This window comes from Phaethon lepturus, unplaced genomic scaffold, assembly GCF_000687285.1.
Source record: "Phaethon lepturus isolate BGI_N335 unplaced genomic scaffold, ASM68728v1 scaffold4427, whole genome shotgun sequence".
Lineage (NCBI taxonomy): Eukaryota > Metazoa > Chordata > Aves > Phaethontiformes > Phaethontidae > Phaethon > Phaethon lepturus.
The window spans coordinates 36,754-63,710 of record NW_010552410.1 but is presented as its reverse complement, the minus strand read 5'-3'; the positions used below and the strand labels follow the sequence as shown (position 1 = coordinate 63,710).

The following is a 26,957-nucleotide window of genomic DNA, read 5'->3' as shown; positions in this document are numbered from 1 at the left end:
TTGCCCTCCAGTTTCATTTCCATTTATGAGTGCAGAGAGAGAGAGGGAGAGGTTGAGAAATGCTAGCAGACCCCCCCAAGCCGCTGGAGGAGCTGAGCAGTTCCCACGACAGGTGGAGCACGCCGCTGCCGCGGCGCTGAGCGAGATTCCCGGGTCGTGGTGCCTGGGGACAGGGGGAGGGGAAGCCCCCGCACTCGGGGCAGCTGCTGGTTGCAAAGGGGCCCCTTCAAAGTGCTGCAGCAGCCAGAAGTTCGACTTCTTTTATTTTTTGAACGGACTGGAGAAATTATTAACCACAGTTGATGACGTCAGAGTTGATCTGATTAAAGGTTTGTTTTCTTGCTGGCAGAGGTGTGCTCCGTAGAGACTGGTTCTCTCTTCTTTTTTTTTTAAGTTTCTTTTTTGAACAGCAAACGGAGGGAACTGCTCGCATTGCTGCTGCCACTGCCGCTGCTCCAGCTGCGTGTGTGTGTGTGTAAACAGGATGGTGTATCTGTAGCTGCCACGCGCAAACACACATTTGACCATGAGGACTCTTCGCAGGTTGAAGTTCATGAGTTCGCCCAGCCTCAGTGATCTGGGCAAGAGAGAGCAGGCAGCCTTGGATGAGCGGGGGACCCAGCAGCGACGGGCCTGCTCCAACGCTACCTGGAACAGGTAAGGTCTCGCACGATGTGCTGACTCCCCGGCAGTCTCTCCGTGCTCCCGTGGCCGTGATTAACACGCAGGTAGCCGCTCCGTTGCCTTGCAGGCTAGGGTGCCTTGCTCCCAGCTCGGCAAGTTTACAGTATACCGGGCTTCTGCGTTAGTGTGTTACATGTACCGGAGTTTGTGTTCAAGTAAAAGACAGGAGCGTTTTTCTTTCCGTTGCTGTTAACCTTTCTCTGAAGGCTGATGGCAAAGAGCCTTTCCTGCAGATGGCTCAGCCTGCTCTTCCTTGTGACGGACAAGGACTTGTTTCAGAGCTACAAATATGTCTTTGTGTCTATCTAGATATTCTCATTCGAGGTTGATTTGGTTTATTTTAGTTTTTAAAAAATTACATATACACAGCTATTAAAATACATTATTATCTGCATAACTGTATATATTGCTGGTTGTTGATATAGATATGACAAAGTCTACCCAATTAATACAAATATCTGTGTGTGTGTGTATGTGTGCATGCCAGCACATGCACTTTGGACAGGGAAAAAAAAGCCCTGATTGTTTTCTTTACTGTGTTTATACATCTGAATTTTATTAGTTTGACAAAAAAAAACCACGCAAACATTTTGCTGAGAATGTGTCAGCACAGATAATTTAGAAAGCACCTTAATGACCATTTTGGTGACACTTGTATAGATAAGTCTCTAAGTTGTTAGGAATTATATTCTTACATCCTTTTTGAAAATGAAATATCATCTCCTGGGTCACAGCTTGGAAAGCCTCATTTGTAATGTTTTATAATTGTATGGTGGTACAGCCATAGAAGAAAAATACCAGTGAGCTATAGACAGATTTGTTAAAGGTATTTGAGTTCTGAGAAAAAAAAAAAAAAATCACACCTTCTGTCCTAACTACTTGATTTGTGGTTTCATGCCTGCATTATGAATTAGTTGTTTAATGCCAGCAGTGCAGCAAGCACTGAAACTGTACCAGTCTCAAAAATTACCAAGTTTCTGCTTAAATATTGTGCTATTTGTATGACATGGAGCTGTCCCCAAGGTCTGGATGGTGATGGTAATTAAAGGCTAGACTGGGCCACCTTGGCTTGTGCCAGTTGGGGCTTCGCTTGGCCAGTAGCCCTATGGAAAGCAGCAGGGAGTAAGATACTCCTTGGTGTGAACCATGGTGACAGAATACAGTCCCCAAAGCCTTTTTGTGACAGTGTGCTGATGGCTTTAGTTGGCAGGGATTAGTGTTTCCAGGTCTTGCTTGTGGGGAGGGAGCCGTGGAAGTGGGTGCGCATGGAGAGCAAGTCAGGCACCAGGCTTGCTGGGAGGGGGAGAGCTCCAGGGTTAGGGATTCCATGTACTCAAACCAGAGGGTTTTCCTAAGTGAGATAGAGCAAGAGTTTGTTACATTTAGTTTGGACAGGACAGGTTTAGCTCTGACCATAAGTGATTGCCTGTCAGCAAGCTAGACTTCTGCACGTTTCATCCAAACGATTAGACAATTGTCCCATCGCCTCTTCCTGGGGTAGGTGTCCACGAGTCATCCTGTCACCGCTTTGCGTGACCTCGGGCCTAACTGTGCTTTCCTGCTGCCTGTTGTCTTTTCCTTGTGCAGGGATCACCGGGCTGTCCCTGCCATTTGGTGGCACGTGCCTCTCAAACGCTTTGGGAGCACTGGCAGGGCTGCTGTTGTGCGGCGGCAGGCCGGTGCTACCTGTGGTGGCAAGTCAAGTGGGCACTGCATGCCTGCACTAACAGCTGCCTGAAGCTATGGCAAGTTCTGCAGATTACAAGCCAGTTGCACTGCAAGGGCAAAGGGAAGTCCCTTTGTTACTTGCTTAATACTGCAAGGCTTTCTCCCGAGTGGAAGAGAGAGTGAGGGCAATTCTTCTTTCAGGAGTAAAAAGACTTGTATCCTCTTTTGGTTTTAAGAAACTCAGATATTCTACAGGCTGTAAAACTGGAGAGCATCCTCAGCAAAGCTGGGGCTTAAATGATGTTGGATTAGTAGTATTAAGAAGTTATCCACTGTAGCTTCTGCCTGTCACCGGTGCGTGCCCATCTTGGCATGTGTAACAGGGTCTGGTCTTGAAGGAGTTGGTGTTAAGCTCTGCTGGAGAGACTGTAACATCAGTGTTGCAAACTGGGTGTCTAAACTTTGACTAGAAATCTCGGGTGGGTTTTGAAACTCCTGGGCTGTGGAAGGTTTTTTATTTTTCCCCTGCATAATTGAAACACCCCAACAGAGGACTAGCATACCATACTTCGGTTTATGGGAATATTTGCTCTTCCAAACAAAAGGATTGCCTGTGTTGTTTCATTCTGTGCAATATTGAGCATAAGAGCTTCACAGAAGTCGAGATGCACCAGCAGAGCTCTTTCCTTTCACCAAGCCTGGCTGTTCTATATTTAAATGTCTGCTGGTTTCTTGCCTAATGTTAGCAGCTGTGCCTGGGTGTGGCATATGTGTATCTGCTTTTGAAAGAGGCTTTGAACCAAGTTCATCAAAACTGAAGTGGGGAGAGGTAAAGCACAACCCCATGGCAGGCCCTGCCCCACACGAGACTGCTGGTTCCGTGCTGAAAGTCAGCCCTTTGAGGTGGAGTGAGGATGCTGCCTGGGCCCTGCCAGGGGCTGTGCTGAAACGCTGCCGAGCCAGAGTTTTGCTGGCAGTGGGGTCTTCTGCAAGGTAGCAGCTCTGTCACTGTGGGCTTTTCCTGAGGAGGATGTGCGGCTCCGCGTCTGCAGTCAGCTTCTGTGGCTGCAGTCTGGCTGCCCAGTGACGTCCCCTCTGCCACCTCCACTGTGTTCAGACTGGTCTCAGCCCTCAGACTGTTTATACCAGAGGATGCCTGCTGCTTTCTGACACGGAGGGAGAGCAAACTGCAGGAGCTTGATCGCAGGGTTCAGTGTGCCAAGGGCGCGTAGTATTCAGTGCTAGCAAGGAAGGTTTCTTCCTCCCCGATAACTTTCCTTCACTTCCAAACTAAAATGCTGTATAACTTCTCGACACTGTTAGATCAAAGGGAAGTTGGTGCCGGGCTGCTGTCTGCTACTATGCAAATTAAGCTTTATATCACAGCTTTTTCTGAGCTTGCTTTCCCATGAACCCCAAAAGATCTGTACAGGAACACGCCGGCAGTGCACATTAACTAGCAACCAACAGCAACATAGTGGAACAATACAGTTTCGTTACAGCTCACAGAATTTGCATTGGATTAAAATAGCTTAGATTTTTTCACTAGCATTGTCTTCAATTCCTTTTCTCCCCTCCCCTCCCCCCCCCGCCCCGGCCCCTTTTCTGCTTCAGGCAAAAAAATGAGGGCTGAATGCTGACTAAACCAATTGGACTGAGAAACCCCGGGTTTTTAATCTTGAGCTTGCAAGCCAGGGGGGCCCCTCTCAGGGCAAATAAAATCCATCGAAAGGTTTTCATTCTGACTGAGCTATCACAGACTGCCTAATCAGGAACTGATACTGTCTGAGTTGTGCTGTGGGAAAGCCTCTAGTCAAAGACACTTGGATCTTCAGTGTAAGAAAATGGGGAAAATTCAGGGAAACATGAAGGAGTAGGAGATAGCAAAGAAAAGGCGAAGAAAACACAGATGAGATGCCTGTGACATTAGTGAGATCAGCAGTGAATCCAAGGAGACATATGGAATCAAAAAGAGTTTTATAGTTCAGGCTAATTTTTACAGGGTTTTAATAAGCACAATAACTTGCTGTAATTTTTACAGTCACGGGAACCATATTTCATCTTTTAATTAAAAATTAATGTTTTTTCAGATTACAGGGAGGCTTTTCTAGTAGAGAAAACATTTTAGAACAGCATATTTATCTATTACTTCTACTTGGAAATTTTCTTTCTTCCAATGTTTAGTGTTTATTTAGAAATATTTTGAAATATTTCTGTCTGTTTGAGAATAACCTTTTTTTTCCTGACTCTTTATTTGGAGCTCTCTTTGGAGTGTTTGGCCATGTGTGTGCATGGGGGGCAGACAGAGCCAAGCTATGGGGTGGGGAAGAGGGACGGGCTGGGTGAAGGGGACTTCCCAGCTGGTCAAGCCACCACTGCACCATGGAGCATGTGCCAGCCTTGACTCCAGTAATAGAAAATGGTGGTGGAGAATGGCTGCTCCCCATAGCCCTCCAGACATATTTATACTTGCTTGAATTGCGGGCATAATTGGAAGCCAAAATCTCCTTAGTCTTACGCTCTGTAGAGATGCTAACTCCTGGTAACACTTAAGCGAAGTCCTTTCACCTGTCTGTCTCACCTTCTTCATACGTAAGAGTAGTGTTTATAGTTGCTGAAGTTTGTGAACTAATGCCTCTAAAATTCTTTGAAGATGGGATTTTGCAGACCAGCGTATTTTCACTTGTATGATCCAGTGTGTAATTGCAGCCTATCCCTCTTTGCAGATTGCTTTACCTTGGGTAGAAATTTCAGAAACGTAATTGAACTAGCAGCTGCAAGCTTACTTTGAAAGGGTCAAGGCTTCATGGAAAGCCTGTGGAGTTGCAACTGGACTGAAGCTGTGCTGAAAATGGGCTCTTCCCCCAATTAGATTAAGGTAATTCAGAAAAATGAGGTTTTATTCTGGAGCGAGGGTGCCTTAAAGGAGGTTTTGATGCAAATATATCAGGTTAATTATTATTAATTAGCTATTCCCATAACATTCCAGAGGAAATGAGCCCTAAATCACTTAGTCCCTTTTGAAAATTAAAATCTTGCCTTTAACTACCCGATACTCGCAGGGTGTGATTATTCACATAGCATTGTTTTTGCACATGGACTTTACTTGGAGCTCTGGAAAGGGAAGAATTTGCAAACACTAAATAAATAAAACAGTATTTTCACCCATGCTGTTTGCATGCAAAGCTAATAACTGCTTTAGAGAGCCAAAATTACCTGCGTGTTGTGCATGAATGAAAATGTGAGCCACTCTGCCTGCTTTGCCAGGAAATGCCAAGCTGGGAATGCCATGGCCACGGTTGAAGCAAACAGGTCAGCATTCAGACAGGGGCTTGCAAGCCCAATTTTGCAGTTGTTCCTCAATTCTGTGGACAAAGTGTTTCTGACCTGTCAGAAAACAGCGTTTTAATGACAAAAGTTTTCCTTCTTGGCTTTTTAAAAAGTCAGTGAAAGAACAGGGGTGGGTACTTCAGTGCTGGGGGGAGCCAACCTCCCACCCACCAAAGGCAGTGGTGTCTGGGTGGGCAACTAGCAGCTAAAGGGAAATGTATGTTTTGGTGGTATCGAGCTACTTAGGCAGTGGCTTCTCTTATGCAAAAATCAGATTAATAAGCCCCACCCTCCCTGTCTTGGCACTCACGCTCTTAGGCTGGTTGGGAGTGCCGTCAGCGAGCATCCAACTTTGTGCTTTGGGGATTTACACTTTCCAGATCCCTTTATGCTAAAGCAAACAGTGGGGAAGGTCTGTGCTGTGTGTGCTAGAGCTGCCGTTCCCCACGTTTCAGGTGGCCGAGTAGCAAGTCCTGGAGCCACCACCTTCTCTGGAGGATCAGACAAATATTCTAGATTGAGTTGTCTCTCCAAAGAGGTGAAGGGTCTTAGGCTGCTGGCTTGATTTTTGTTGCTGTGAGTGCCTTCTTGGTTGTAGGTAGTTCTCTTTCAGCAATCAACTGCAATCTGTGGCAACTGTGGGATAGATAAGTACAATACATTGCTCGAGCCATCTGACATTTTGTCTTAATTCTAAAGGCAAGCCTCCACCCGCAAAATCTAGTCTCTGCCGTTTTCCAATCCTGGTATTTCCCCTCCTACAGCCAGCCTGCTCTAGCCATGCTTCTCTCTTCCCTGCCCACCCACTGACCTGTGAGAAGCCTCCTCCTGGGCTGCTTTCTGCCCTGCTGCTGGTCTCTCAAAATGTCTTCTTCTAGCCATAGTCTTCAGACCAAGAGTGACCCATAGCATATGTTTTTATTGAAAGGTGTCTGCACAATGTATCTTAGTGCTTGGATTCAGGTTAAATAGTGTTGCCACAGAAATTTACCCCAATTCATACCAGTTGAGGACCTGGCTAACAAATTGGTGTTGTGCTTTCAAGAAATACCATAATCCCCTAACTCAGAGATTAGCCTTTTCTCACAGGGTGAGGGTGGCTCTAGCTTGTTCCAAAGGTGCACTGCTCAGGTGCACAGACCTTCCAGGTCCCCCTTGTTCCAACAGAAGATGTTGGTGGGGGAGTATTATTAGAAATTGCTCATTTCCTTAAGCAGGAGAAAGTGCAGCACTGCAGGAGTAGGAGGTTACATCTGCACTTCTCTGTAAAATGCCTCTGCTGGTACAATACAGCAAACCAGAAGCATTTATAACCCTGACCATACAGTGTGAGGTCTGGTCTTGATTGCAGACTAGAACCTTAATCAGTACTGAGCATGGGCTCTTTTTTGTTTCCTCTGCAATGCTTTGTTCTTGTGCACCTTGAGCACACGTTTACGCACGCAGCCACTACAGGGAAGGTGTTCAGAGTAATAGTGCATGAGTACACCCATTATTAACTTTCATGTTGTAAAAGAGTTACAGAAGGGAGTTTACAAGGCATTTCCAATTCAGGTTACCTATTAAAATGTAAGTTTAATTACATACATTATTGACTTAAGCCTCAGTGGCAGCTGGTCACAGACACAAGTAAAGGTGATCCGCCCACCTCAAGCATCTTGCAGGAATTCTGTATGTAAGCAGCACCTCAGATTTTCTTTACACCAGAAGGTTGTACCATTCTGAGTAAACCCTTTTAAACAGTCATTCATTATAGAAACCATAGTGTTACTTTGATTTAAGCAAGAGTTGAGTTTGTTTTTTTCATTCGCTGAAGGTAACTAAAAAGAATTAAGCTAGCTTTTTATTACCCTGACACCAACTTATGCCACTGATAGCATTGGTTATTCTGACTACTCTTTGTTGCCTCTTGAGCAAGTGTGGAGGGCCAGATCTCCGTGGTCCTCCTTGGACTGCATGTCTGCACCCTGCAGGCAAGTGCTGCTGTCTGCGGTGGGAAGGAAAGGCTGCTGGTCAATGCAGCGGGGACAAGACTTGTTTTACAGACAAGGCAGTTGTCCCTCACTACAAGGGAGGTTCCAGACAGATTAAAAGATCACCACTAGGATGTTTTATGTAGGTGCAGTTCTACTACATGAGCAATAACTTACATGCTCACAACCTGCCTTGCTCTCTCTTTATTTCTTTGAGGAATAATAATGGACCTGTTAAGCTGGAAAGAGAAAACCTCTCCCTCGTTTAGAAAGGAGTGCCAGAGAGAAGAGGAGAGAGCACGCTGGCTTCTAGGAGAGATATTTAGTCATTCTTCTCTGCAGAAGGCTGGCAGGGAACATTGCAAAGTTCATTTCCGAATCAGAAGAGCGTGTAAAGACTGCTTGTTTTATTCACTACATTAATCGTACTTCACATATTACTCATAATATTAAAATACCCAAGTCACTTCACTGTATACCAGAGACATTTATCTGCCAATTTTCAAATAATCATAAATTGAGTGTGTCTGTTCGAGCCAGCCAAAATAAGCTGGATTAGATCATGAGTGTATGTCTGTGCACATGGGTGTAGGGGAGAAAGAGGGACCAACAGGGAGGGGTGGGGTATGCTTAATGCCATGGAAACGTCACCAAAGGAGCAAAAGAGAGAGAGAATAATGGTTCCTCTTTTGATGTGCTTGTGTGTTTCTCCACAGCGGGTCATATCCTTCATCTGCCACTTTTAATTTCCTTTTTCCACAGGTGAACATGGCTGAGCTTTTCTTACAGCGCATCTCTTTGCTGTTCAGCATTGTTGCGTGCCTGCATTTCGAATCTCTCAGTGAATAGTCACGGTTTTACTGTCCAGCCCAATCCTTTGCTCCCAGCAAGCATTGAAAGGGGTTCTCTTAGTGTGGACCTGTGAAGGTTTAATGTGGGCTGCTGAGGTTTCCAGGCACACTCCACTGCTGAGTGGCGCAGTGCCTGCAATGACATCCCCTTGCGGTGGGAGCAGCCGCATGTAGCTGGATCTGGCTCTGAGCTGACCAAACTCATCCGCCAGTAGGAATCAGGCCTCCTCCCTCTGGAGACCTTACAAACAGATAGCACCTTTAGCTCTTCTTCACAAGACAGAGCAACCACAAATCCTGGTACCTGGGATGGGCAAATCTAGTCCTGGTTTCGCTTTCCAGAGCTCTGGTTGTTGCTCCATTGCACCAGAATCTCTGAAAAATGATGCTGTGAAGTCGCTGGTAGAACCAGATCCCCAGGAGGGATGTACATGGTTTAGCGTCTGATCCTCAGAAGGTCTTTTCATCAGATGTTTTAGGGGTGAGATTTCAGTCAGTGGCCTCCAGATACACCTCATGAGCACCCCTGTGGCTGGTTGTTGCTGTTCCTTGCTCCCGCAGAGTACAGGCTGGGAGATGGCATGCAGAATGAGATCCATCCAGGAAGATGGTGCAGAGCAGGAAGACTTCTGCCCTGTGCTTTTTTAAAAACAAGCTTTAAGATGTCATCTCCCCTTCTGAGGTGCAACATTGAATAGGAAGAGCCACATGCCAAAATCTGTATTTTCTCTTCGCGGTCAGTAGGATTGTGAGGGAAGATGCAAAAAACAGTGACAATGATGGCATGTAGTACTGCTGTTGATAATCACACTCATTGCTTTTGTTATGATTTTAATAAATAAATCTTAAAACACCCTTTAGTGGTCAGTGTTATCGTCTTTATTTTACATGTGGCAGACGAAAATGAAGTAACAGGCAGTCACTGCCAGTGGTGGGAATGGTCATTTCAGTAAAGTCGTATTAGAAACCAAACAGCAGTAATACGAGCAGTGGAGCGGATAAAGGCTGCTTTCTTGTGTGGTAGCATCGGGAAGCTAAAGCATCTGTGTGCATGTCGAATAAAGGCTGAGCTCACCCTGCAGTATGTTCTTGGTCACTAAAAGATACTCCTTCTACCCCAGCTGAAACCTAAAAGACTTAATGTTTTGAGGACTTCATTCCATAGTTAAATGTGGTAGAAGTTGCGAGGTGGTTCCAAGAGTGGAGAATGATCTGACAGACGGAGGGACCACATGAGTCTTCTTTCCTTTTGGAGTCAAGGCTGTAAGGCTATAAAAGGTGGCACTGGGTTGGAGAAAGGAAAGGAGACTTCTACTTCCTTTGACTAATGCTGGAGCAGGTTTGGTCTCACCTTTCACTGGCATTTCTTTACCTTTGCCCTCAGACCTAAGCTCAGTGATTTAGGCTGATGTGTCATCACACTATATTGTGTCAGCTGTATTTCAGGAGCATTTCAGGGCTTCATCTTGAAGCACATACTCATTTCAGTAACCCTTTGAGGTGTGGTCTTGTTAAGTTCATGGGACCAGTAAGCATCCCTGCTAAGCATGTGGATTGCTGGGTACCTAAGTACCTGGCAGGTTTTTGCCATTCAGCATCCTAGAATGGCTGGTGGCCATACACCCCAGGGACAGAGAGTGTTGGGTATGTGACTCCCTGCTGAGATGGATAATTTTGTGGTCTCAATCCTATCTTCAGCTGTGTCTGATTGCAGCAGAAAGTCACCACCTCTAAGCAACATCTGCTTGCAGAACAGTTACAGATGGCAGTGAAAATGAAAAGGGAGTGCTTTTGTAGGACAGATGGTTGGCCTGTGCCTACCACAATGCTGCCTCTCTCACTGTCTGCCTTAGAAACTCTAGACCTGTTCTTTCAGCGCAGCCTTGGTTTTCCTTTAGCTGGAGCAAGAGTGTAAATCTTTGAGAAATGAGTAAGTGGTAATAGGTCTTTGTAACCAATTGCCCCTTTTCTGTTGTTTCATTTTCGAAATTATGAATGAGAGATTAAATTGACTTAAAATTCATAATTGTCCAGTGTTTCTTTTTTTTTTTTAAGATCTAACCATTCTTGGGATTCAATTCTAGTAAAGGGATGCTATATTTGTGGGTTAAACTTCAGGTATAATGTCCAGCATGGATAAGTGCTGGCTTATTGATAAAGAAATCAAGTAACCATAGCTCAGACAAACATATGCCAACAATGCCAGTAATATCATCACTGATCTCATAGTGAAGCTGTTAATTGTCTCTGTGGTGAGCCATAGAATATACTTAAAAATACTTAAAATATATTTAATATTTGAATATATTAAAAGTTAAATACCTAAGATACGAAAAAAGTACCTAAAATATATAAGCCTAAGTTTTATGAAATTACTGATTTCAGATGTGCAACTGTTGAAGTTACTGAGTTGGAACAAATCAAAAAGAACTTATTTTCAAAGATGTCATCTATTTGCTAGGCAATAATTCCCTTTAAGGCATCTGGGATGGGGTACCAGAAGTCATTTAGAACTTAAAGGTCCTTCAGTTTCTAGGCAGAGATGTTAGGCTTATTGTGGAAGTGATACCCTTCTAAAATGTAGATGGCTGCTAATGACTCCTAATGTCCTCTTTCAGTATCCACAATGGAGTAATAGCGGTGTTCCAGCGTAAGGGTCTCCCGGACCATGAACTGTACAACCTCAATGAAGGAGTCAGGTAAGAAACTCAACTCTATGTCTGGTGTTATTAGCCAGTGTGCACAGTACTATTTGCTAGCACTTGCAGTTGAAAGCTTCTGCAGCAGTATTACATTGTTTTTTTTCCCAGACCAGTACAGTCAGTTTGGCCTCAGTGAATAGCTGTTGCTGATGTGTGTCAACACCTCGCTGTGTAGCGAGAGCCGGGTTCCTCCTCCTGCAGAGGAGGTATTTAGCTGTAAGGGGGATGGATTATTTCAGAGTCTGTCTTGACATACTGGGTTGAAACTAAGGAAGGGAAAACCTGGACAGTAAGGCAGCCTAGTAAGGCAGTAAGGCAGCCCTATTCCACTGCAATGATGCTGCCCTTTCCAGAGGTGCCAGGACTAGCTCTGAGGCGCTTCCCTTGCATCTGTGGAGGATGTAAAGCCTCCAAATACTCAGTGCAACATGGCAAGGAAAGATGTCCTGCCTGGTGGTCCCTTACATCTAGTTGCTCCTTCTGCACAGGCTGAATATGCTATAGGTGGTGTAAAGCTGTCTTGTCAGCACAATGACCTGAGTAACACATTTTACGGTTCCTATTTCTTTCTCATACTGTGATGATACTGTTCACACTGTTCACAACAGACTGGTGAGAAGTAGAATGGGAACTTTTTTCCCTAAAAAAAAAAAAAAAAAAAAAAAAAGTGAAAATCTACCATTTGAGCTATTTATTATTATTTGGGTCACAGCAATCCTGTGCAATGCTATGGGCTTGGGGAAGAGTAGCCGGAAAGCTGCCTGGCAGAAAAGGACCCCAGCAGTGTGCCCAGGTGGCCAAGAAGGCCAGCATCATTCTGGCTTGTATCAGAAGTAGTGTTGCCAACAGGACTAGGGAAGTGTTCATCACCCTGTACTCAGCACTGGTGAGACCGCACCTCAAATACCGGGTTCAGTTTCGGGCCCCTCACTACAAGAAAGACATTGAGGTGCTGGAGCATGTCCAAAGAAGGGCAGTGAAGCTGGTGAAAGGTCTAGAGCACAAGTCTTAGGAGGAGAGGGAACTGGGGTTGTTAAGTCTGGAGAAGAGGAGGCTGAGGGGTACCGCTCTCTACAGCTACCTGAAAGGGGGTTGTGGTGAGATGGTGATTGGTCTCTTCTCCCAAGTAACTAGTGATAGAACAAGAGGAAACAGCCTGAAGTCGTGCCAGGGGAGGTTTAGACTGGATATTAGGAAAAAATTCTTCACTGAAAGGGCTGTCAGGCATTGGAACAAGTTGCCCAGGGCAATGGTTGGGTCACCATCCCTGGAGGTATTTAAGAGACATGTGGATGTGGTGCTTAGGGACATGGTTTAGTGGTAGGCTTGGCAGTGGTAGGTTAACAGTTGCACCTGATGATCTTAAAGGTCTTTCACAACCTAAACGATTCTGTGATTCTATTTAAGTTATAGCTGCAAAGAAAAGTTTACCAAGAGGTAAGCTGGTATCTGGATTTACAGCACTTTTTGCTACTTTTTCTATCACTTATTTATTATTACTCACTAAACCTTCTCTCACTGAGAAGGGCAAGATAGCAGATTTCCTTTTAGAAATTTGTCCCAATGCTTTGAAGAATAAACGGTAGAAAAGAAGCTGTGCTTACAAAAGACAGGCGGCTTATTACATTCTCTGGCTGTCTTTAGATAAGAGCCTCAGTGATTCCTTTTCCGTTACCGCTTATTCCCACTCTATCCAGGGACTGGAGTCTGACAAAATCCACAGAATATCCAGATATTCTGGGATTATCTGTTGCTTTCTAGTTCCCAGTCTGGGATAGCTCTCCTGGTCTGGTTCCTTTAATTGTGGGAATATCTTCAGAGAAGTCCAGACAAATGACATTTGGCCTGTGATCTTTTTCCCGCTCTCCCTGTCTTTTTGAAATGAAAAGAAACTTATTCTCCCGTTATTTCTTACATCCCTGGGGAGAAAATGACATACAAAGAATAGCTTTTCTAGGATGGCTGTCAGTTAGCATGATCCATCAATCATTTAGAGTTAGTTATTGGAGTAATAGTGGATCATTACTACTGTAAGTGCAGTTAGGATTCTTCAGCTTTATCTGAATGACAAAAAATGGTAGTTCTGTGCGGGAGAAAGATGGACTTCACAACTCTATGAGAGTTATATTCCGAAGCCGTTTATTGTCTTGTCTGAATCCCGTATATATCATAATTTTTGTTTAGTCACCGCGCAGACACTCATGATTGGTTACAGCTTGTTACACACTTTATTGCAATTGGCTATATACGAGAGATCACACGCTGTCCATGCGCCTCTCACACAGTCAGGATTCGCTGCCTGCAGGTGTCCATGCGCTCCTTTGCTTCCTCTTAGTTGTTTACCACAGCTCCTTCTCCTCAAGGCTGAGCCGTGCAGATATCCAGCTGTTTACCAGCTTCTCAATGCCACAGCTCCTTCTCCTTAAGGTCGAGCCGTGCAGATCAATGCCATAGCTCCTCCTCCTTAAGGTCGAGTGTGCAGAGTGATCCCAACAGTTCTGGGCTGAGATTTCCTGGCCCAATGCATTTGCCTCAGGATGCTCATCTGCTGGTGAGGGACAGAACAGGAAAAATTATTTGTTGACGTGACAGAGGCAAATATAATCTTGTATGAGCCAACAAATGGAAGATGGATGGGAAGATGGATGGATGGATGGATGGATGGATGGATGGATGGATGGATGGATGGATGGATGGATGGATGTTATTTGGTGAATTGTGCGCATATTTTGCTTTCATTTTCCTGGGTATCAACAGTGCACCATAATGATGCCTAGTAATATAATTGTGTTGAATTTATTGCAACATCCCAGGCAGCTGAACAGGCAAGCTGACTACAAATAGACTGATTTTTTTTTCCATTTTATGATGGGCTTTGCTGCCGCAGGATAGGCCTATTTCTTTTTGTTAGGGTAAGGATAACGCTGCTTTGTTGTTGTCTTGGCTGATAGCTCACTTCAAGGAGAATGCCTGGTGACTCATACCTGAGCTAATGGACAAAATATTGTGAAATATAGACTGAGCTAGAAAGCTGCGGTCGTAAACGAGGCATCAGCAGCATAACTCTCCTGGGATGAGTGAATGTTTGGCGAGATGCAGCATGGCTTTTGAGACTGGTTCTTGTCTATTCTGCTTTGAGGTTGTTCCCTCTTTCCTCCAACTTGGCCTGAACAGCCTTCTAATTTGTTGCCAAAAGCTGTCCATCCTCTCGGTAACAACTCTGAGTTTGTTTTTGTGAAGCTTTTCGTGTGTGTCCTTCTTGCTTCATTCATAGAAAAAAGCTAAGGTGAGAAAACTGCGAGTGAGCAAAGAGGCCAAAACAGTCAAAAGATCTGTCTCTAGAGGCGAGCATGGTTGTGGCATTTTTTAAACATGCCTGTTCACACATTCAGCCACATCCTCTTTCCAGAAACTACTGCACTCCTGCTGTGTGCTTCATTTTACTGCTGACCGCAGTCAGTAACGGTTTAGGGCCTCCTGACTGTTTGCAACCGAAGCCCTTTTGCCTCACTTAAATTCAGCTCAAAATCTAACTAAGAAATTACTGATTTGTCACATATCTAAAATATCTGGCTTACTACTGTTTTTATTTAATTCAAAGTAACTTTCTTTGGGTTAATGTTATTATTGAATGCAAAAATATCTGATTCATAAACAGGACCTCAGGAGTGGAACAAGTGTATATTTTCCTTACAATTGTTTTGGTTGCATTTTCCGCACAAGTACATAAATAAAAAGACACATAGCCATTATTTCCACTGGGCAGAATTTGAGTGTGGAAGCATTCGGGTAAATAGCTAGTATCAGTAATGTTTTTCAACAGTTACAGGACAGTAAAAGAAGTTAATTTGTTTTACCACTTTAATTAAAGCAAATTCTGGGATACTTTTTATAATTAAACCTTGACTATCCAAGTTGACTCACAGACCAAGTGTAAATATTTGAATAATTAGCTTATGCCCGCAATATTTGCACACCATCATTTTGACTCAGTAATGTCACGTATATTCAACTACTGTATGTCACATACGTGCAAACAAATGCGTATAACTTCCTTTTCTGAACAGACATCCTGAGGCTTTGAACTCTGTTATGTATGCACTGATTATTTAAGAAAACATCAGTGGGTGCAACTCTGTACAGTACCGTTTACTTTTCTCCAGGTTTGGCTCATAAAAGCTGCCACTCATTTACATTGATGCCTTTTGACACCATTCTTGCATTCCTCTGTCATTAGAAAGTGGCCTTAAATATGGAGTTATGTAGCGCTCGGAAGCCCTGCTGCCAATAAAATCAGTGTGTGACTTCAGTCTCTTTCATATTGCCGTAACTCCTAAGTCTGCTAAAGCTAATGAAGTACAGTAAGGTGGTGAGAAGAGACGTCAGTAACTGGGAGTAGCACCAGTGTTGGCCTGTACATTACTTCTTCTGAGCCCTTACTAGGTCATTTGATAGAGGATTGATTAAAAAGTCAGGTAATAAAAATCTGTATTCATATACTCACCGTTTGGTATTTCTCCTGGTGCATGTATGTGATGTTAGTAATCATACAGTGGTTTTTCCTTTTTCATTTTATGCACCATATGTCATTTCAAAGCATTTATTTACACCACTTGTAAATCAAGGAAGAAAAAGAAGGAAAGGGAAACACAGTGGAAGCAGGACATCCTGTATTAAAGCTAATACATATTTATAGCTGCCTCTTTTCTGAGTTTCAGGATACTGACTTAATGCAAGCAAAGCACATTTTAGTGGAATTTCCTCCTTTGTAGCAAGAGTTCAAACTCCATAAAACCACTTGTTTCCATTTGCTTATTTTAATTTTATTTAACTAATAAAGTTAAAATCAGATACTATACAGCGTTAGACTTTCCATTCTGACTAATGTTGCAAGAGTTAATTTCAAAATGAACCAGAGAAGCAGCAGCAGGAAGATACAATAAAGTCAGGAGCTATTTTAGCGTATTTTATGTGCATTATAAATTACCATCTTAATTTATGAAGTCATTAAATAGGCAATGAAGACCTGATATCAATGATATACAAGCTTCATCAGAGTGCAGAATGGCTAGCTTCAAAATCAGATACACTTGAAATGAAGTATCCTACCTGATCAGGGATCTCTTCTAGCTTTGATCAGATTTTTACCTGGATTCCACCATGATCTCCACATATCTAGGTAAGGTTATTCAGTAATCTGAATTATCCAGGATCAGTGACAACCTAACTGATTTTTGTTAAAGGAAATTAAGCAAGGATGAGAAAAAATTGCAAGCAATGTCTTGATCCAGCTTTGTTGTGAATCTCTTTTAAATGAATATGGGTACAGAGAACATCAAACACCAATGTTCTGATGTGGCCTGAGGGCCTCACTATTTCACAAGAAATTAATTAAGCAGCATGAAGTATCTGTATTATTAGGGATTCGAAGAGCAAGATGCATTAATTGTGCTGTCACTTCTTCTTCCACCCTATAAACAGGGATGCTAATGTAGCCATAGTGCTGCTTGGTGTGATGCAGTCCAGTGCATATAATTAACTACAAACTGGTTGTTTAGTTTATTCACAACCGAAAAAATGGAAATGTGGTGGGATTTTGTTTTATCAGAGGGCTAGTTATTGGATAAGTAGAACATCGTTTTGTATTTCCTGCTCTAAATGCCATGAATTATCAGTAGAACCTAAAATATGAAAAGAGAAAGTATTTGCAAATCGCTTATTCAAGACTATGAGGAATCCAGGACTAGACTTCAAAGAGCTGCTACCTTGAGGAGGGAGCAGAAAATTAACAAAATCTGTCAGCATAAAGAGTCAGTATTTTTTTTGAAACAGTGGCACAAAGTGATATCTGGGAATAAATTGCCTCTGTCATAGGAGAATTCAAAACTGCAACTTTCCCATTATTTTAACCTAAAAATGGTTTATCTATTCATGTTCAAACTAAGAAAAACCTTTAGTGCGATCGCTTGTGATGCAGAAAGAAATCACACCACTTGGACAGTAAATTTCCACTTTGAAGTGTGCATGGCGTGATTTAGCTATAGCATCCTTGTACTCATTGACGTACTCTTAAGGCTTTAAGACTTTAACAGTCTTTGGGGGAGGTGGGTTTTAACCCCTGCCAAGGGCTTGGGGTGGGTACCGTTGAGGGTGGAGTCTCAGGGCACTGCAAGGCTTGTCCTCTCCCATGGGTTGCAACACCATGCCAGGAGGGCTAGCCATACAGTGGCCATTCACGGCAATGAGAGACCTATGGCTAAAGCCTGAGCTGGCTTTGAAAATTTTTGTCCATAAATGATTTGTCTGAATTAATCGGGTTTCTAGCAGAAAAGGATTTTGATGCTTGAGAGCATCTGAAACTCCCCTTCCTTTTGTTTATTTTCTATTTCCTTTATGCCTAGAGTGTTTCCACAGGCTGCTATGAGGTCAGTGTGGACATGTGCTTAAGGATAAATAAATAAGATACTGTATTTCAGCCTCCTAAAAATTGACCTGCTCCTGCTTTCTCTGAACTTTCAGAAGATCTCAAGAGGCTGTGCTGAAGCATGTAGTGTTAAAAACATCAGATCCAACTCCTGCAGACTTTTTCATGGAGCATGGGAATATGCTGTACTTTTTAAACCAGACTTGTATTTGTTTACTAGTTAAATAATTTGATTAATTAGTTATTTGCTAGTTAAAAACATAACCCAAAGGGATAGAAGATAGCATGCTACCAAAAATATAATTTACATAACTACCCTAATTGAAGTTGGTGTTTAGATGTTAAGTCGAATTGATTTTAAGTCGAATTTGACCTAATTTCTTCATGGGACCTGAGGTGGTCACACAGAGACAAGTTTTCAAAAGCGCTCCAGGCCAGATTTGCAATTATTCGGAAAGCCCCTACATTTTTATAAGGTCCAAGCTCTCATTTAGGCACCTAAATAGCAACCCGAGTGCAGAGAAGTCTATCTAGAATCCAATGTGTGAGACTTAAATGATGTACAGCTTTTTAGCAATGTAGTGAGTTTTACATGGGTGCAAATGTTGGGCTTGCGAATCGGGTTGAATTCATTCAGTTTGTGAATTTGAGGGTTGTTTGCAGGAATTACTTGCATGTGAGTTTGCTCTCTGAGATTGCTTTGTATGTTTTAGTGTAGAGTAATCATGAAAGGCAGAGCTAAACTGTTAAATTTCTACCTGCTTTTTCACTGAAACCGTATGAAACTTCAGCTGTCGTGGGTCTCCTGAGTGGAAGATCATGACCCTTTCAGTGAAAACTGGACAAGTTTCACACCTGCAACAAAACCCACAGAATATCATCCTGCTTCAGGTTTCTCTGTAATTTGTCACAGCTCTTTTTTTCAGGACAGAGACAGGGATGATTTGGCTCTGAACACATCAGCCAAGTCACGTGCTCATTTTTTGGCTCAGACCATGGGTAGGCAGAGAGCGCCAGGGGTTCTCCCATGTTTGCAACACCAGGCGCCAGTGAAGCCCTGGCACAGCAGGAGAACAACTCGAGCATTTTTAAAAGTGTTAGATGTAGGATGGAAAGTGTCCTCTTTTCATCAAAACTCCATTTCCTTTCATACGTATTCATGCAACTGAGCCATCTAAAAGCACTGCGGATATTTTTCAACATACAGAAGTGCTGGTTGGGAGTCTTGGTATTGTTGACCCTGTTTGCTCTATTTGTATTTAGGCATTACTGACAGGCTTTGTGCTCATACGAAAATATTTTGCTATTAGTGACTTCCTCATTTCCATGCAGTGCACAGCTAATACGATTTGCTGATTACACAGATACTTTTCTTATTCTTTTTAATACAGGCAATTACTGAAAACAGAATTGGGATCCTTTTTCACTGAATATCTACAGGTAGGCATGTGTTTTCTTTCATTTAAATCAGATTTCATTACATGCTACTGAGCAAAATAATTTCACCCACTCTAAATGCTGATCTGGAGCTCCTTGAAACCATTCAGAGATACCCACTGACTTCTCTGTGTTCTGTCATTTATGGACTAAAGAGATCTGGATTTTCTATATATCTAGCTAGATAGTGAAAGCCCAAGCCATGGAATAGATTTGTGCAGTCACTGTGTTTCTCTGTGACATTGCTGTCTTTCAGTAGACTTCAGACATTCTCTTTTAACTTAAATTTTAAGTTCCTCAGTAAACCAGTTAAGTTCACTGTAGTATAGTTAATAGGAAAGACATTTAGCAGTGAGTACATATTGTCTATTGAAGCAGTATTCTTTCTGCTTCTCTAAGGCAGAGTCCTTGCTTTGTGGGTCAGCCATTTGAAGTTTTAGAAGCACTTTGTACCGCACAGAATACGTGCTGTATCCTGAAAGCAGTAGGTGACTACATCATCACTTGACCACTGTGCCAAGTGATTTAAGCAAGATGGACACAGGAGGAGTCCTTTGATGATTGATCATTAAAATAAAAGACCCTTTTTATTGTCAAAAGTTAAGAATGAGCAAAGTGTGAAATACGATGGCTGTAGGGAAGTACAGAATTGAGTAAAGGTAGTCTATATTTTATTTACAGAATCAGCTGCTCACAAAAGGCATGGTGATCCTAAGGGACAAGATCCGGTTTTATGAAGGTAACTTGGATTTTAGCATTGCTATCTATGTCTGCCACAGGAGTTCTAGCCAGTGCATTCTGGAGGCAGTGTGATGCTTTCCACTGTCTTCCTGGGACTCTGGATTAGCTTGTATCAGTTAATTCCTGTAGTCTGTTCTTGTGTCCTGCCTTGATGTTGCCATTGGCTTTCATCAAGGAGAGATGATAGCCTAGAGCAGCAGCGAGGAAGTAACGGGAGGATTACCTCCATGGATACTTCCTTCTCCTTCATTTATAGCCTGCTCAATGTTAAGGAAAAGTGGAGAAATAGAGTGAGGTATCTTAATAAACCAAAACCTAAACACTAAGATCCCAGTTAGTTGAAGTGTCTGGCTAAGTCCAAAATAATGCTGTAGGTGGTTTTAATAGTTATTCTGGATTCATGATTACATAAACGAGGTCAGACACAGGCTCTTTTTCACAGTCAAGGCTCCATTTGTCTGTCTGCACCTTCTGGATGTGTCACCTTATGGAAGTAAACATCAAGGATAACCCCCACCTGATGTGTTGTTTTACAGTCACCCTCATTTCACGTCCTGTGCTATTGCGCAGCATTTAGATATGCTCTTAAATATGCCATTTTGTCCTAGATGTAGGCATACATCGTCAGAGGGTGAAATGGTTTTGGAATATCTTCGAGAATTATTGCCCATGTAAACATTCTGAAGATCTTCAGGGAGTCTTGAGGCAGTTTTAAAGAAATGTGTCTTTCCTTTTCCAAAGCTGCAGTCATAATACCACTTAGTCTAAATATACTGTTTAAGCAGTAGCCTGGAGACAACCGTTTCCATTAGTTTCAGCTATCTATAAATCCTAAATGTGACCTTACATTACTGACAGTACAGTTGATCGGATTAAGATGGTGCTGTGGGACCTAGCTTTTCTGATGAAAAGACAATAGCACTGAAGACTGCAAAAAGAGAAAATTTCACATTAAAAAATACCCTGAAAAAAGTACCCAAACTCCTTGAAGCTGAACACAGTATTCCTCAGTTATATAAAATAACATCTTGGAGAGCACAAGGGGATCTCAAGGATCTGTAAGGATCTCAAGGCCTTCATAGCACTTTGTAAATCACAAAGAAAGTTAGTTTTTAAGTATCAGCTTGGCAAATTAGATGCAGACACCTACCAAAATCCAACCTGTTTTTCTTCTGGTTTTACTAGCTTGAAAATCAAAAATACTATCTCTGATGTTTCAGATCAAAGCTGAGATGAAAAATTGAAATGTGAGACCACTAACTGGCTTTCAAATGTAGGTACATGTTTAGCCAATACAAAATTTCAGCAAGCTCTTAAGTTTATTTTGTTTTTAAAGTTAGTGTATTATTTTGTGATTTGCCCTTAAACTACGGTAAGAAATGCTGGTAAGGTGAGGATTAAACTGGTCATCTTTTTTTCCAAGTCTGTCCTCCGAAATGTCAGCTCACTAAAACTGGCAAGTTATGGGAGGGTGGCTGTAATTTAGGAATCTCATTCAGAGGCAGAGGTCTTTCTGACAGACAGCTTTCTGTTAGCTTGCCTGGGGAGCTGCTGATGGATGTGAATTTCCAAGGCTGGAATTTGGGTTTCCTGGCAACAGAGGCAGCACCCCAGAGTCCATCCCATAGTCAGTGACCCCATGGCTCCCAAAACGCTGAAGACAAAGTTGGTTGAGCTCCCATTCTGAGCAGGGCTCCATTTTGGGTCTGCAGCAGCAGCAGTCCTGCCCTCAAATCTCAGGTTGCCCCACATCCCATGGTTTGAGTTTCCCTCTCCAGTTGGTGTTGAAGTTTTCAAGAGAAAAAAGATCACTTCAGAGCACACTTTGGAGGGTTTTTGCTCTGCAAGAGCTTTTGAAATTTTTCGCTTTTGTTTTGAAATTATGATTTTTTATTCTTATATTTCTTTCAGGAGTTTCAATTAACTTTTAGAAGCACTTTTAAGCCTTTTTATGTCATACAATACTGTGCTTCATTAAAATGAGCACTTAGAATAAGCCAGCTTCCTGGAATCCAGCAAATGCTTATAGTAAATGTAGAGGTCTTTGCCTGACAGTAAAACAAACGTATTCTTGAGAGGACACGGAAGTCACGTTCCTCCATGTGAAAGATGCTCATCATCAACAAACCATAGGAATTCTTCCACAGCCCCAGTAAAAGGCCTGCCTGGCAAAAGGCAGTTAACTTTGCAGCCTTTCTGAGCTGCTGTGCAGAAATGCGTCACTTCACAAAACAAGGTGCACACAAGATGAGTGTGCAACAGTAAAGGGATGTTTTATCTCAACAGGGTAATTTGACTTCATGCAATTCTAGCACCAAAATTTTAAAAGGACCAGTGTTCAGCACCCAAATCTGGAGCCAGATTTGTAAGGGCTTAGTTTCCACTTAACCTCAACTTCTGGGCAACTAACATATTTAACTCTGTTTAAAACTCTGCCCTAAAGTCATAAAGTGGTTGGGCTTCTCCTTCATGATCAGATTTATATCTTTGAAACACTTCAGTGTTTCAGACACTAGTATGTGGAGATTATAATGCAATGGTGGTATTATTATTGTTGTTGTTGTTGTTATTATTGCTACAGCTGCTAGGAATTTTGGACCTGATTCCCTGCTGTGTTTCACGAGAACTAATGCAAGACAATTTTTTTAAAAATTGAAACCAAGACGACCCTTTTTAATCTTGTGCATGAGCATGTAGGACAGAGAACTCGTGCCTGGTGGTGCAGGACAAAGACCTTGGTGTGGTTCACAAGCCAGCAGCTGCAGTATAGCATAGTGATCCACATTTGTCACTGAAAGCACTTAAAGTCATCAACCCAGGAATAATTCAGGAGTTGCAGATGGGCCAGAGCTGGTGCTATTTGTCATGTGCTTAAAAATGCAGGGAGGTCAAGTATCCCATAATAAAGATTGGCACTTGGCTAACTTGGAGTGTAGATTTCATGGAGTTTCTTTGTGATGTGTTTGCAGTTCTGGGCAAAATGTTCCGTGGCTGAGGCCCTAAGTAATGCTGTAATACCAAAATTAACAGTAGTATCCGATTCTGACACCAGTAGTGATATGGATTGATTGCTATTGAATTTCCTTCCTGATAGTCATATTGTCTTGTCTGAATGCCTCATGGTCATTGATGTGTATTTATCTCCATAAAACTTGCTAGTGGAGGTGCAGTGGCATTGCCCTTATTTCACAGCTGGGTATGGGGCACAGGGATGCTAAAGAGCTTGCCCAAGGTCACACAGGTGGTTTGGGGGAACAGGGATTTGCAGATGGCATTCAGCTATCGAGCCAGACTTCCTCTCCTGTAGATCTCGGCGCCTGCATTTCCCTCTGTGTTTTACGAAAGTTTCTGTGAGGAACTCCATGTCCAGCTTGGTTGTAGGACCTGGCCAGAGCTTCTCCAGCCTCCGGTGGAGAGGCTTTCAGGTGGCTGCAGCTGGGGAGGGAATAGAGAGGGAGGTGGCCTCGCTGCAAGGACCATAGGGAACTCACGTCATAACAGGTTTTGACTGCATCCTTCAAAAGTTACAGTAAAAACTAGAGCCACAACACCATTCTCTTTTTCCATAGATCTTGGGTGAGATTTTCTATGTAAGTGGAGATACAGGGAAGTTAAGGGATCAGTCTGAGGGCATGCTTTGTGGAGGAGCTCCATAGAGCACAGTTTGCTCTGCTGGCTTGCGGCTTAGAGGGCAGAGGGGAGCACCATGGGGGAGATTACTGTGCAGGAATGTTTCCACGTTTAACCTGCTGTGTCCTCCTCCTACTGCTCTCCTCTGCAGTCTTGTCCAGTAGGTATTCCTGCAAGAAGAGGAGGAGGTAACCCAACCTATTATTCTTTATTCTTCATGGGGTTTTTCTGAGTAAGCTTTAACCTCAAAATCTCTGAGTTTACTAAGAACATTAGATGTGTCATTTGAAAAGACACAAATACTGAATGATCCGATGCAGTGAAAGGAATGCTTAATTCCATACTGCTAATAGTAGCTGTTACATGATTCATCTTTGTGTATAATAGCAGACCCACATTTTTTCCTGCATGTTCTAGTCTTTGCAGTTAGCTGATTACAACCTAAATGGTTCACTAGTTTGTTTTGTGTTTTTGCAGGGCAGAAACTACTGGATACCTTAGCTGAAACCTGGGATTTTTTCTTCAGTGATGTCCTGCCCATGCTTCAGGCTATTTTCTATCCTGTGCAGGTGAAAAATTACTCTGTTACAACAGAATCTTGAAAAACTGGAAAAAGCAACTTTACTGGTTCATCAACAGATTGATGCAATCCTTAACTCTCTCTCCTTGGGCCAACCTCTCAGTGCAGCTGTTCTGTATAGTCATGTCATGCTAATAAGTAACTTATGCAAACAGGGGTTTGAAGTGCTTAGGTGAAAAAGATGAAGGGGAACTTTGAAAACAGGAGTGGAGTGCAAGGAGGATGTTTATTCCTTATGTCAGCTCACATTAAAGCTCAAAAAAGCTTATGAACAATAAACTGATGCATACAGTGAACTAAATAGAGCTGTGTTGACTTCAATATGTGCGTTTCCTTCTCTGCACTGTGAATTTGTCTTTGAAGTATCTCCACTTTTGAAAAGGAATTGTATTTCTGAGGTCAAATTCTATGCTACTATAAATGAACAGCAATAGTCAGTGGAGTTAGACCATTTACGTGAGCATAGAATTTGACTCCAGTAATTTTAAATCCACAATAGATACTTGATCTGATTTGGATGAAGGCTCAATCTTCTAACTTAGTGATGGCCACAGGGTGTTGTTTATCACTTAAGTCCCAAGGAGATGTGTACCAGATGTAAGTGACCTTCTAGAGTTGCTCCTAGATGCCTACAGATTTTAGTGGGAGTTCGGTACCTAAACGTATTTGGGAAAACTTCAGAAACCTTCTTCCATTTTTCCAAGTGGACTTTATGCCTAAAATGATTGTCTGAATGTTAATGATATCATTTGCATCTGCGGATAATTACAGGCATGAAGTCTGAGTTCAGTGGAAAAGCTGCAACACAGAATTTGATTCTGAAAGAGAAAAGCTCTAAAAACATACAGGGCTAGTTGACCCACTGACTTCTGTCTTGTCAGTGGAAACTTTAAAATGATAGAAATAAGATGGTATTAAAAACCTGTTAGAATAAGATGGGAGATTTTTCTTAGTGCCACATAATTTAAATGAAAGGCATTTGGGCACCTAGAGATACAAGTAGGCTCTCAACCTGGTTTTCCAAAGCAGTTGACTAAATTAGAACTCACTCAGATGTTTTTGAAAATTGCACTGAATACCCCTTTTCACTGTTGTGTTCCTGAGGCCTTTGAAAATAATTTAGCAACACAAGTCTCCTCACCTTTCAGATGGAAGTAATTGCTTCAATTTTCAAAGGAACCTAGAGGGGATAAGAGCCCCAAGCCCCATGTAATTTCAGATAGATCTAGGTGCCTGATGTTCTGAGGTTACTTCCCAAAAACCTAGCTGGTGCTTATGCGCTCTTGTAAATTATTTTCTTTCGCAATTGAAGCAGATTTGGGGCCTTCTTTATTTCAGTGTAAATAATTAACAAAGTGAAAAGGAATGGGGTTGGCTCAGGCTTCTTTATTCCAAACTAAGATAAGTCAATACCAGCTGAATACCAGACCTTCCAGAAGCGTTAATACTTGGCTGGCAGCACGCATAACTGCAGGCAAGAATATATATGTTCAGCCATATATACCCAAGGAAAAAACCCTGATGCCAGAAACAGGAGCAGTTTGACAACTCCTCATAAGGCAAGCAGTGTTATCTATGCAGGCAGAGCTAGCATTGTTTTCTTCAGATGAGATTTTTTTCAATGAGAAGGTATTCTTGAACTGTAAAAGGATGTCTTTGAAAATGCAATATGAAACTTCAGCTCTGCTCCTGCCTTACAGTGAAATCTCCCAAACTGTAGAGAAAAGGAGGATCCACAGGTGGACTGAGTCAGGATTCCCACCGTAACATGAAGACAGTACCCAGCCAGAACTCAAAATCTTGATAATAAAATAATGGAAATTCACCCTTGCTTTTTTTTAAAAACATAGCATACATTTCATTACTGTTAAAGTACAAAATATGCATATATATCCTGCGCTCAGGTATGATCCCCCACAGCCCACCCCAACCCTTCATCATCTTCATACACAGACTGTCATTGTCTGCAGCATTCATTACTGCCAAATCAAATTCATTCACTGTGTAGACTTGTAGGCTGCTCTGTGTCCTTTGTTATATTTCCTTTGCTTTTCATTCAAATTTACCATTCTTGTAATCCTTGAGAAGTGGAGGAAGAAATTTTGACAGGATTTTGAAACTCATTTTCACACTGGTCATAATCCATCTTGCTTTGTTTCTGTTTCTAAGGGGAAGGAGCCCTCAGTTCGGCAGCTGGCTCTTCTGCACTTTAGGAATATAATTACCCTCAACATTAAATTGGAAGATGCATTATCACGTTCCAGAGCCAGAGTTCCACCTTCTATTATTCAGATGCTGTTAATACTCCAGGTAAATTCATTACTTTTCTGAAGCTGTTTTCTTTATCTGTCTTCCCGTACTGCATTGCTGAAGCCTTAAGCAGTCTCTGATTCTGCTCATTCATTGAAAACTTCTTACCCAGAATGCTAGAGCTTCTGTGCAATTAAATGTGGTCCTAATATCTAAAAGTAGAGACTGTAGAGGTTCAGATTGCATGCCTTAAGATCCAGAGGGTCTGAGAGTAAGAGAGTAAGGATTCATTTTGAAACCGTGGGCCTTGAAACATGCACTTTTGCAAGCAGGCTCGTGTATGTGGTAGTAACATGATTTCCATTAAAAGCTGCATGCTGCTGCATTAGCAGTTCTGGATATGAAGCTTCACATCCTGAGTAGGTAACAAAGTGAATATGCAGTTTATGGTTGAATCGTGGTCATATTTGGTCACTGGAACTGAATTCTGTCAAAGTTGTTGATACAAAACCAGTAAGACCAGATACTGGTATTTGCCTTCAGTGTTAGATTTATTCATTTTTCTTTTAGTAGTAGTGAGGAGAAACAAAAAGAGGAATTCTAGGCAAAAGGCAAGTTTAAGGGTTTTTTTTTTCTTAATTAAAGAAAAGCATGAACCTTGTGTTGAGGAGAAGGGGGATGAGACAG

At 42.4% G+C, this 26,957-nt stretch overlaps 1 protein-coding gene across 1 annotated transcript in view; it reads left to right on the top strand.

Moving 5' to 3' along the window:
* Window positions 1-392: 392 nt before the first annotated feature.
* PRR5 (proline rich 5 (renal)) overlaps window positions 393-26,957 on the top strand; it is a 54,205-nt gene continuing 27,640 nt past the window's right edge. The window contains exons 1-6 of the mRNA XM_010291195.1: window positions 393-657; window positions 11,125-11,205; window positions 19,024-19,072; window positions 19,751-19,808; window positions 23,918-24,009; window positions 26,190-26,330. Of these exons, the coding sequence (XP_010289497.1) occupies window positions 527-657; window positions 11,125-11,205; window positions 19,024-19,072; window positions 19,751-19,808; window positions 23,918-24,009; window positions 26,190-26,330 (552 nt within the window). The 5' untranslated portion in view covers window positions 393-526. The remainder of the gene's footprint in view (window positions 658-11,124; window positions 11,206-19,023; window positions 19,073-19,750; window positions 19,809-23,917; window positions 24,010-26,189; window positions 26,331-26,957) is intronic.